At 37.9% G+C, this 12368-nt stretch overlaps 1 protein-coding gene across 1 annotated transcript; it reads left to right on the top strand.

The window, feature by feature from the left end:
- Window positions 1-2018: 2018 nt before the first annotated feature.
- Window positions 2019-12153, top strand: LRRC69 (leucine rich repeat containing 69). The gene is made up of 8 exons (XM_053467276.1): window positions 2019-2221; window positions 3330-3456; window positions 4375-4447; window positions 6837-7032; window positions 7270-7341; window positions 8628-8729; window positions 11112-11291; window positions 11850-12153. Exons 1-8 carry the CDS (start codon window positions 2045-2047, stop codon window positions 11958-11960), a joined length of 1038 nt encoding a protein of 345 aa, XP_053323251.1. The 5' UTR covers window positions 2019-2044; the 3' UTR covers window positions 11961-12153.
- The last annotated feature ends 215 nt before the right edge of the window (window positions 12154-12368 follow it).

Below are 12368 nucleotides of genomic sequence, written 5' to 3' on the forward strand. Positions count from 1 at the left end.
CTTTGCTTCTTTTACTCTTTAATGTGTGTTTTTTTTGTTTTTTTTTTGCATTTTGATGTTTAATGAGTGTTTCCTTTTTAAATTAGCCATTTAGCCAAATAAATATTCTGCTTAACAGCACACGTTATACTCGTAGCTACAGTGCTGGCTCGCGGAAGAGTTCAAGACGTAAGTGCTTTCCGGGCACATCAGATGGGGTTCCCCCATATAATATTACCTACAACACTGTCTCTTAGATCCCAAAGATGCAAACATGGTTAACAATAATCACAAAAGGTACACACCTACCTCGAATGTGTTGCAGTTGTGGCAGCACTACAAGATTTCTGGGGGAAAACATGTCTTCTGGCCTGTCTGGTTGGTGTAGACTAATGTTTAATATTGCCTCTGTACGCTGTTAATTTTAAGTGGATTGGTTTTCCATCACCTTTACCCCCCACCATAACCTTTGTTATGCACATGTTAAGCGTACATGTATTAAATGCTGAAATTAGTAGAGTGACAAGGCAAAGAAGAGTTTAAAAGATGATGAAAGCAGATGTATGCTTCGTTGATGTTCAAAGAGCATTCTCCCTTTCCTGAGGGAAATTCCCCTTTTTGATATTTTCTGTTTAAAGTAGAAAAATGTGATGTGTTTTCTGTTTGGCTATATGCAACTTTTTTTTTTATGTTCTAAATTGGTGCCATTTATACAGGAACAGCGTGGCTATAAATACTCTAATGAACCAATACAATTCTTTGCTTATTTGCATCGTTTTTCTTGAAGTACACACATGTAGAATATGATGCGATATAAATCAAGAAATCAAACAAACAAAATGTGAAAAGGATTCTGTTAACCCCTTCCTTACCCTAAAGACCATACCCTTTTGCCATTTTTACCATATGTTGGTTTAATCAAGATTCCTATTTTCTGTGTTTGATGTTCCCACACAAATTAGATATGTTTTTTTTTTTTTTTTTCAGGACACATAAGGCTTTCTTTTTGAAATCATAGAAACACACAAAACATAATAATTGAGTGCTAATATGTAAACAATTTATGTTCGGCAACATCAGCGGGGGGAGAGATCCTTTGGAGTCTGTCTTGTACCTCCTGTAAATTTCATTAAAAGAAAAAAAAAATACTTTAACCGGTTCACCCCTTTTACTTCCTTGGACCATTTGTGATAGGTACTATAGGTGTGTGTGTTTTTTTTTTTTTTTTTTTTTTTTTTTTTTTTATTATGGAGAACTGTATGAATGGATGGGGTTCTGCAGGTCAGTGACACGTAGGACAATCTTCATAACTTATTCTTCAGCTGTTCTTCAACTAAACTGCGCTGTGGAAACTGCTCAGAAGTGGTAGATGGTGCACCAGTGCTTATTTATAGGGATTGTAAGTCCAGGTCGCGGACCGTAACAACGCTTTGCATTCAGTGGTGTATTCTGGCCAACCAGGGTGGCAGCTCCTAGGGAAAACCCAAGGGCTTGTCGCCCACTTGGGCACCGCAGCGCTATGTGTTTAGCACGCAACAGCGTAAGGGTGGGCTAGTCAGTAAACAATAACACTGCAGTGCCCACTGTAGTGCATAATACCATGTTCTCCCCATATTCATAAAGGATAACGGCCTTCACCTAAGCACTGCTGGCTCAGACCCGGGTTATGTATCAAAGTAGTTCAGGTGCAACGTTTAAAGACTTGTCAACACTATCAAACTGGGAGCGTGAAGCCCTGCTGTTGGCAACACAAATATGTAGGTTGGTTTTCAAGCTGGTTTCCCTCCATCCCCCAATATAAGCAGATATGCAGCCCTCAGGTTTTTTATGCTCTTTAGTGGAAATCCTATAATGTTCCCCTGATCTCAAAACAGTTGATTTTTGGAACAGCGTTCCTATTGAATGTTTCAATAAAGTTTATTGCTTTAGCCCATAATAAAAATGGCCGCTAACCAGCCGACTATACTTGCGTGCGGTCGTTGCTATGGTAACGGGTGGCTGGCGTCCATGCACTAAACACTTACACGGCTGTGGCACCCTGTGCCGGTTATAGAGCATCGTGCCCATGGCTGACCTCCTGGTACTCAGGGCCGTTAGGGGAAAAGCCAGAACTCTGAATCTGAACGGCAAGAGACTGCAGCGGGTTCCCGGGGCCGTGGGCAGCCTTCATTTACTGACCGCGCTGCAGCTGAAGAACAACCAGCTGCGCCAACTCCCGGAGGAGATGGTAGCGCTACGCAATGTGAGGACCCGGGCTGTGTGTAAATTCTATGATAATAAACTCCGCAGGCTCCCTGCGTGTAAATCCTACGATAATAGTCGTACCTACATACCGGGGATGTGCTGCCACCAAAGCAGCTCGTCGTAAAGTTTGCAACATGTACAGGGCCTTTCTCTGGCAACATACAGATCATACAGAAACTAAATTATATATATATATATATATATATATATATATATATATATATATATATATATATATATATATATATATATATATTGTATATATTATGTGTATATATAGAATATACTGTGTATGTATATATTATGTGTATTTATAATATGATATATATATATATATATATATATATTAAAATAAAGGATTCTGATCAGAGGAGTCTATATAAAGATTAAACTCACACATAGAATGAAGCTGCTGATTCCATACTTTGGATTCTGTGTCCTCGCTGCCTTGGTGAAGGTCAAAGTGATCCTAAATACTGACTTCAGATTCACTTGTTGGGAGTCAGCACTGGCCACGACAAATATTAAATAGCCACAAACAAAGCGGATCTGTACTTATTAATATTTTTATCATTATTATTTTAGAAACATTATTATTTAAGAGGCATAGAAATTGAGGGCAGGTAACAACCATTTGGCTCATCTACTCAGCCCATTTGAACTTACCGTATGTATAGGCTCAGGCCTTAATCACCTTCTCAATAAAGTAAAACCTTACATTATATAAAAGCTCATAAATTCACAATTTAATCTCCCGAGTAACTGGTTGCTCTGCAGTCCAAATTCATATAAATGTTTTCCTGTATATTACATGTAAAGTGAAAATTGGAGGTTTACCAGTTCATTTTAAATGTCATCGACCTGCGTACTCTCTAATATAGATTGATTAGAGTTTGGCCTGCTAGATGATGTCATAACCCATCAAATGATAGCCCGATAGTAACCCGTGGGTTTAACTTATGGAGAACAGATGCGAGACCCCCCCTTGCAATTGCACAGACTTTAAATGAATGGGAAGAATGTTAAATATATGTAAAGAAAACAAGAGCTAAAGATTGTCTGAAGACGCAAGATTGCCGGAAAAATATTTTATGTCCCTTTTATAGCTAAGAGTCTTACATTTGGGAAATAACCTGTTTGAAAAAGTCCCAGAAGAAATACAATACCTCCAGTCTTTGCAAAGACTTCATCTGTTTGGGAACAGGATTACTGAAATGCCACCAACCGTATGCGGTAAGTATGAGCAATGAATGTTACCTTAACCTTTAAACAAAATCTTATTTTATCTTATAAATCTTTCTGCCAAATTTTAGGACATAGGGCCCGTTAGCCTTTACTCGCCCCTCTAGGCACTTTATATATTGCATGAGCAAATCATTTTCACAAGTTTCCCACAAGGGGGCGCTGTAACCACACATAACATACCTGTCCAGGTTAGACTCCTGCATTGGTAGATGATATGATTGAGTCATATCATGCAATAATGGAATTATAATCTCTAAACTGATATATAACAATCTGTATTACATAGAAGGATATCTGTTACTTGCAATGACACAGCAATTGTGTCCTTAAAAAAAATCCCAGTTAAAATATAAATGCAGCGCTTTGACATACACATGTTCAATGGGTTTACCCATCTAAAGCTACTGTGCACATCGTATAATATGTGCATATTAATATATTTTACTTTACTGAGAGTTTGATAGATAAGTGGAACAGGCTCCCAGCAAAGGTGGTAGAGGCTAGTATAATGAGGGAGTTTAAAAATACCTGGGATAGGCATATGTCTATCCTGAATCTAAGACAGGACCAAGGACTGGTTAAAGTTCTTTATATCAGGAAGAACAACTAGGTGGGCTGAATTAATCTGATCTGCCTTCAGTGTTTATGCTTCTGTCTCTGATGCATGAATCCTCCCTCCTGAGGTCACTGCTGCTTGATCTACAAAAATAACATTACATCTACTGTCTGTTTGTTCAGCTCTCCAAAAAGCATTGACATGTATTGACATAACGTTTTTACAGTAAATTTAACCTTTTAAGGAAAAGTTACTTTTACGTTTGTAAAAAGTAAAGCATATAATCATAAATTTGGAAGTTTTCAATCTAAAAAAAACCAAACATAATTTGGGCTTAACCTTTTTTTCAGATGGGCTAGAAAATCTGGTATCTCTTAATCTGAACAACAACCTCATTGAACATATTCCTGGTGAAATGCACAAGTAGGTATCCTCAATCTGAAGTCCTGCCTTAGTCTCTTTTACTTTCCTCCTGCATAACATGTAGAAGTATTGTTCATACATGGCTATGGCATAGTCATCATGATAAAAAAAAGAGTGAAATACCTAAATACTTTGGGTGTCTACATTCGCCATTTTTCCCGGATATATAGACATTTGACATATGGCGGACCAGCACCTGTAATGTTCTGCCATACAATATGTTGGATGTGTAACTGAGTAACCCTTCTTTAGGTTTATACCTCCCTCATACTGCCGGGGACAGCACTGATGGGCAAAATGTCAAATGTAAATGTATCTTGGAAAAAAGTGAATTCCGAGACCCTACGCTTTCCTGCGGGGGAATATACTGTATACTGTTGTCTTGATCAGTGTGTGTATGTGTAAATGTATAGTGCTGCAGTCAGTGTGTGTGTAAATGTATAGTGCTGCAGTCAGTGTGTGTGTAAGTGTATAGTGCTGCAGTCAGTGTGTGTATGTGTAAATGTATAGTGCTGCAGTCAGTGTGTGTATGTGTAAATGTATAGTGCTGCAGTCAGTGTGTGTGTAAATGTATAGTGCTGCAGTCAGTGTGTGTATGTGTAAATGTATAGTGCTGCAGTCAGTGTGTGTATGTGTAAATGTATAGTGCCGGAGTCAGTGTGTGTATGTGTAAATGTATAGTGTTGCAGTCAGTGTGTGTATGTGTAAATGTATAGTGCTGCAGTCAGTGTGTGTGTGTGTAAATGTATAGTGTTGCAGTCAGTGTGTGTATGTGTAAATGTATAGTGCTGCAGTCAGTGTGTGTATGTGTAAATGTATAGTGCTGCAGTCAGTGTGTGTATGTGTAAATGTATAGTGCTGCAGTCAGTGTGTGTGTAAATGTATAGTGCTGCAGTCAGTGTGTGTATATGTGTAAATGTATAGTGCTGCAGTCAGTGTGTGTATGTGTAAATGTATAGTGCTGCCGTCAGTGTGTGTGTAAATGTATAGTGCTGCCGTCAGTGTGTGTGTAAATGTATAGTGCTGCAGTCAGTGTGTGTATGTGTAAATGTATAGTGCTGCAGTCAGTGTGTGTATGTGTAAATGTATAGTGCTGCAGTCAGTGTGTGTATGTGTAAATGTATAGTGCTGCAGTCAGTGTGTGTGTAAATGTATAGTGCCGGAGTCAGTGTGTGTGTAAATGTATAGTGCCGGAGTCAGTGTGTGTATGTGTAAATGTATAGTGCTGCAGTCAGAGTGTGTATGTGTAAATGTATAGTGCTGCAGTCAGTGTGTGTATGTGTAAATGTATAGTGCTGCAGTCAGAGTGTGTATGTGTAAATGTATAGTGCTGCAGTCAGTGTGTGTATGTGTAAATGTATAGTGCTGCAGTCAGTGTGTGTGTAAATGTATAGTGCTGCAGTCAGAGTGTGTATGTGTAAATGTATAGTGCTGGAGTCAGTGTGTGTATGTGTGTAAATGTATAGTGCTGCAGTCAGTGTGTGTGTAAATGTATAGTGCTGCAGTCAGTGTGTGTATGTGTAAATGTATAGTGCTGCAGTCAGTGTGTGTATATGTGTAAATGTATAGTGCTGCAGTCAGTGTGTGTATGTGTAAATGTATAGTGCCAGAGTCAGTGTGTATGTGGGTATAGTGTTAGAGTGTGTATTTTTATACGTGTATAATGTTACCCAGTGTGTGTATGTTGTTGGATAGTGTGTACATGTGTATAAGAGTGTGGTGTTTATATGGTGTTGTGTATGGTATAATATGGCATTGTCATGAGTGTGTTTCAGCATATAATGTGTGTGTTAGTGTATGGTGTTACCGTGTGTGTACGTGAGTGTACAATGATAGTGTGTGTGTTACTGTAAGGTGTTAGTCAGCATAAGATGTTAGGATATGTCTGTTACTGTATAGTGTTAGTGTGTGTAAGTGTAAGAATAATGCTTAAACACACAAGCTTGAGTCTTTATGGTACGCTAAGCTTGTTGTGTACACGCAGTATCGAGCTCCTCATATGCCACGTGAAACCATTGCGCTGAGTGTGTGAGATTTGCTGATCCAAGAACCAAGGGAAAAAAATAAATCTAACTGCTAGGGACTAATGCTTTCCCTGGTGAAATAGAGCGGGAGAGATGGCAGTGAACAGATCTTCTCTTGAAACCCGCTCTAGCATAGTCTCTCTGTATTTTCTTCTTTTCTAAAAAAGGAAATATCCAGAACCCTTTTTGAAGGCATCTATTGTATTTCATAGAACCACCTCTCTGCAGCGAATTCCATAACTTTATTGCCCTTACTGTAAAGAAAACGTGGGTTTATCGAAACAAAAGGTCCCCACTCAAGCCAGTTTATAATCTAGATGCTCAGAATACATTCAATTACACATTCCACTATTTCATTTGTCTAGGATGAAACGCCTCGAGAGCCTTAGCATAAACCATAATCGCTTGAAAGCCTTTCCAAGAGAACTGTGTCTTTTGCAAAATCTTCGCGAGCTCCACCTTGCAAACAACCAAATAGAGGCCTTACCCGAGCAGATGAGCTACATGATTAATCTGACCGAGCTGCGGATCTCTAGGAATAAGCTGAGTAGTCTCCCAGAGGTAAGCAAAAGGGACAGTTGACTAGTCTTCAAGAAGCAAGCAAAAAGCCTCTGAAATCCAGATAATGCCGGCCAGAAACGTTTTATTGGACCAGGTTAAATCTTAAGATTTACATAAAAAGCGTGGTTATACAGAGTGTCTGACTACATGTTAAAATAGATGTCTTGAATAGATGAATTTCATTGCTTTGTGTTAAATTTGTCGTTATTATTTATTATTTTTATTTATTTTAACCAGGGACTTTGCAAACTTAAAAAGTTAAGAATTCTAGATGTGGCAGGAAACCAGATTCAAGTGTTTCCATCTACAGTAAGTATGCATTATATTACATTACACTTACTCATAGCATGCCAGCAGATTCCGTAGCTCGATTACAACAAGGGGACAGTTAACAATAACACAAAAATTCACAATACACAACTTGACAATAAGATTAACACATATTAAGGACAACCCTGCTCTTGCAAGCTAACACCGCATTGCGTATTTATCTTTTGGTCGTAGTGATCGTGACATTAAGTTAAGTATGCATTAAGCATTCTAGTTGCCCTGAAATCTTTCTTTTTATGTTGCATTTATAATTTCAATAATATGATCTGTAGATAACCTTTACTATGTTGTAATAGGCCTTCCCAAAATATAACATATAAAATATGTATATTATATACTGTATTTGCTCGATTATAAGACGACCCCCGGACATTTTAATATGTATTTAGGAAAAAAAGAAAAACCCTGAATATAAGACTACCCCATAGGAAAAAAGTTTTATTATTTTTATTTGCCCCCCAGATATCACTTATGCCCCCTGAAATAAGTCCTCCATGCTCCAGACTCCCTGGTGTCTAGTGGGGGCAGGTGGTGGACATCTGCATGATGCGCGTAGACAACCTCCGCTGCTGCCCGGCACTTCCTCTGGGGCTTCTATGATCCAGAATGCCGGCACTCGGTCAAGAAGCCCCGGCAGAAATGCCAGCAGCAGTGGAGGTTGTCTACACGCATTGCGCAGATGTTCACAGGCTGCCAGAGAGGACAATCCAGGTCCCCTGCAGCGCTGCGGGGGATCTGGATCTTAGTCTTATAGTTAGAGCTCTATTTGAGGTCGGATTATAAAATGACCTCAAATATAAAACGAGGGGTATTTTCAGAGCATTTGCTCTGAAAAAAACCTTGTCTTATGTTCTAGCAAATATGGTAATATGATAGAAATTGTATGTGGATTCATAAGTAGATTATACAGATGCATCAGTTTATGGGTGTAGAACCTCTGGATTAGGTTTACTGAGCCAACATAAAAAGTTGTGGGATCTCCATTTCATCTCTTCATCTCCATCTGAAGTAGAGACCTACGAGGTACATGAAAGCTTATGTAACATTACATCTTTTATTGTTGGTCCAGTAAAATACATCAACTTCAACAACAGACTTAAATATTTACAACATTGGCTATGAAACTCCAAAGCTATATTTGTCTTTTAGCCCACGTAAAGTAATAAATATCCGTAATGACATCATACTAAATGTGGTCAGCCTATGCTTTTACTATTTATTCTTTGTTTTTGGTCTGATAAACACAATTTGATTTTCTTTGGAAGATGCATGAGGTTCCACTGCAAGAACTATACTGTGAAGAAAACCCCCTGCTTCAGAAAGAACCTTTGCCTGCTGTACAAGATGAGGAGATCTTGTCACTGAAGGTGTTAAACTCATTCTGCCAGAAATAGTTTAATGCGAATGGCGTGATCTATGTCAGGGGTACAAACTCTGCTGCAGGGTAGACATGGCCAGATCCGTGCACATTTGTCTAAGCAAATAAATAGGTTTCATAACAATAACAGTCCACCACAGCACACATTATTTACCTGATACTGTGTATCGAGGGTAGTATCCTCGACTCAAAACATGTATATATATATATATATATATATATACACACACTGTATTGAGGAGGGCTTTTCTCACTTTTATATGTACAGTGGCAAGAAAAAGTAAATTAACCCTTTGGAGTTACCTGGTTTTCTGCATTAATTGTTCATAAAATGTGATCTGACCTACATCTAAGTCACAAGTATAGACAATGTGCTTACGCTAATAATACAATGCTAATCTTTTATGTGTTTATTGAACACACCCATTAAACATTCACAGTGTTGGTGGAAAAAGTAAGTGAACCCTTGGATTTAATAACTGGTTGAACCTCCTTTGGCAGCAATAACCTCAAACAAGCGCTTCCGGTACCTGCAGATCAGACCTGCACAAGGTTCAGGAGGGATTCTTCTTCCTTACAGAACTGCTTAAGCTCAGCCATATTCTTAGGATGTCTGCTCTCTTGAGGTCATTCCACAGCATATCTAATGGGTTAAGGTCTGGGCTCTGACTGGTCTACTCTAACAAATTTTCCTTTTTTGAAATAATTCTGTAGTATATTTACTTTGATGTTTGCGTCATTGTTCTACTGCATCACCCAGCTTCTACTGAGCTTCAGCTGGCGCACAACCACCCGGACATTATCCTGTATGATATCTTGATAAACTTGGGAATTCATTGTCCCCTAGATGATGACAAGCTGTCCATTCCCTGAGGCGACAAAGTAGCCCTAAAACATGATGCTCCCTACACCGTAATTCACTACTGGGATAATGTTTTCATGTTGGTATGGGGTGCTGCTTGTTCTTCCCAAACAATTCAACCTTAGTTTCATCATTTCATAACACTTTTTCCTGTTAATGTTGTGGAGAGTCAATGTGCTCTTTGGCAAACTTCAGGAGTTAATTTGAAGAGCAGTGGCTTCCTCTATAGTGCCCTGCCATGGGCTTCATGCCTGTTGAATGTTTTGCATTTGGTAGACTAATGAACAGAGATGTTAACCAGTTCATGACATTCTTTCAAGCCTTTAGCTGTTGCTCTAGGGTTCTTTTTTTACCCTGTTGAGCATTCTGTGTTGTGTCCTTGGAGTCATCTTGGGTGGGTGCCTGCTTCTAGGGAGAGTAGCCATGGTACTAAATCATCTCCATTCATGAACGATCTGTCTAACTGAATATGTAAACTCTTTGAGATTACTTTGTATCCCTTTTCATCTTTATGTGAATCAACAAATCTTGATTGTAGGTCTTCTGGGATTTGTGTTTTTGGGAGACATGGCTCACATCAGCAGCTGCATCTTGAGAATAGCGAACTTAAAATGTTTGAGTGTTTTGTTTTTGTCACAGTAGCTCTAAAGCACACCTCCAGACCCGTTTCATTGATTGGACTCCAGGATTTCTAACTCATGACTCCAATTAGCTTTTGTTGAAGTGATTAGCCTAGGGATTTACCTACTTTTTCCAACCCACTGTGGATGTTTGAATGATATACTCATAATTCAATACAAGAATAATACAATAATGTCTGTGTTATTAGTTAAAACTGATTGTGTTTGTTCATTGTTGTAACTTGAAGATCATATCATATTTTAAGACAAATTTATACATAAATTCTGGTAATTACAAATGGTTCAAATATGTTTTCTTGCATATATATATATATATATATATATATATATATATATATATATATATAATATATATATATTATCCTTGATTTATTAAGGCCCAACATATTACACAGTGCTGTACAATTTACAGCATTTGGTGTTACATGACAGAAGCGAAAGAGCTATACCTTCACTAACTATGGTAATGCAACAGAAAGGTTAGCCTAAGTGTTTGTATTTGGGGATTTATGCATTGCTGTATTACACGAATATAAGTAATATACAGAATAACAGCATAACAGGTAGCATAATGCATTCTATTTACCCAGTCACTTCTTCAGGACTACTATGGTATGGATTCCACAATGCTATTGTAAAAACACCTGATTTCATTTTTTACTATCTCTTAGGCTTTTTCTAGTATTTTTTATAACATTGTGTGTTCACAGCGTTAATATTTATGTATCGTGTAATTTGCATCTAATAATATACTTTCTATAAGACTATTATGTCTGATTTGTGTATAACTTGGTCTTACTTGAAAATAGCCATGTATAATACAGATAATGATATCTATCAGAGATTTAAAATGTACAATTTATTCTAGGAAATAACAGCAAGGTTAATTTTACGCCATCTACAAAGCAGAGACTCTATCTTACGGCAACAAATCCAAGACTATCCAGAGGCAAAATCCATCCTATCAAACAGGAATGTCTGTGCTCTTTGTGGAGAATGGTTTCTGGACATGTGGCTGGATTGTGTGAAGTTTGTTGATGTTACAAAGGTACTATCTCTAAACCCTCAAGAGAGAGATACAGAGAAAAAGAGGGGCACACAAAGCATTTCACACGGCAGAGACGACACACATCAGAAAAACATGTGCAATAAGGGAAGACAACACTCATTCTAGTAGTAGTAGTAGGGGGATAGAATAAGACTGCAACCATATTCTTATTATCCAATGATGCCAACAACAGCATCCCATAGTAGAAATGCATCCTCATGCAAAGTAAAAAAAAATACATAATACCACTCATCGCCCCAGTGTTAATTGGTGGTGAGTATGTTCACAACATATAATAGAGTTATTCTATAATGCAATAACAGTTTAGGGTTGCTTCATAATGATGCTAAAATATATTAATGTGAATATCATTACTGCTGCATCTCCACGGAAGGTTCTTACTTATTACATCACAGTAACATTTCGCACCAGGTGAGTGCTTTATAAATAAGGCTTGTTTTGTTTTTTTGCTACCAGAGCCTACTCTTTTTTATATGTTTTTCATATGTATCATCATTCAACAATGACTATTTTTCCCCTTTTCTTTCTATGTAACAGAAAATGAAGACTTCAAGCAATGTGAAGTTTTTACCAGTCAGAATTTTATTATGTTCGTACAAATGCTTTAATCAGAGGAACGGTGACATTTTTGGAGTGGCAGTAGCATGACTCAGGCCACAAAATTCTCCAGTCATGTGTTTGAAAGCAGTAATAATTTATTAGTATTCAACTCACAGTATTTATTGTTTTAAAGTATTATTTACAAGTGACCTATCTCTTCAAACTTGATCAAGCAGCATTGTTGTTGGGTTTTTTTGTTATCATTCTAAATAAAATATGGTAATACCTAGTTTTGACACCACATGCCTTGATGTTTCATCGTAATATTTAAAGTGTATTTGAAATGTAAAAACTGTCAGTGTAATCATAACTATCCGTTTGTGGCTTAGATCCCAAGCAGTGACCACCACCACCATTAAAGTGTAAAGGAAACATGGCTGGACTGGTGATGACACCTTACATTACATTTATTTATAAAGCGCCGGCAGATTCCGCAGCGCTGTCATAGCCCAGTTA

The sequence above is a fragment of the Spea bombifrons genome, chromosome 5, assembly GCF_027358695.1.
Source record: "Spea bombifrons isolate aSpeBom1 chromosome 5, aSpeBom1.2.pri, whole genome shotgun sequence".
In the NCBI taxonomy this organism is placed as follows: Eukaryota; Metazoa; Chordata; class Amphibia; order Anura; family Pelobatidae; genus Spea; species Spea bombifrons.

Coding starts and splice junctions, on each gene's coding strand:
- LRRC69 (XM_053467276.1), top strand. CDS start 2,045: ATGGCTGACCTCCTGGTACTCAGGGCCGTTAGGGGAAAAGCCAGAACT. Junction 7,033..7,269: donor AGCTGAGTAGTCTCCCAGAG/GTAAGCAAAAGG, acceptor TATTTTAACCAG/GGACTTTGCAAACTTAAAAA. Junction 11,292..11,849: donor AGTTTGTTGATGTTACAAAG/GTACTATCTCTA, acceptor TCTATGTAACAG/AAAATGAAGACTTCAAGCAA.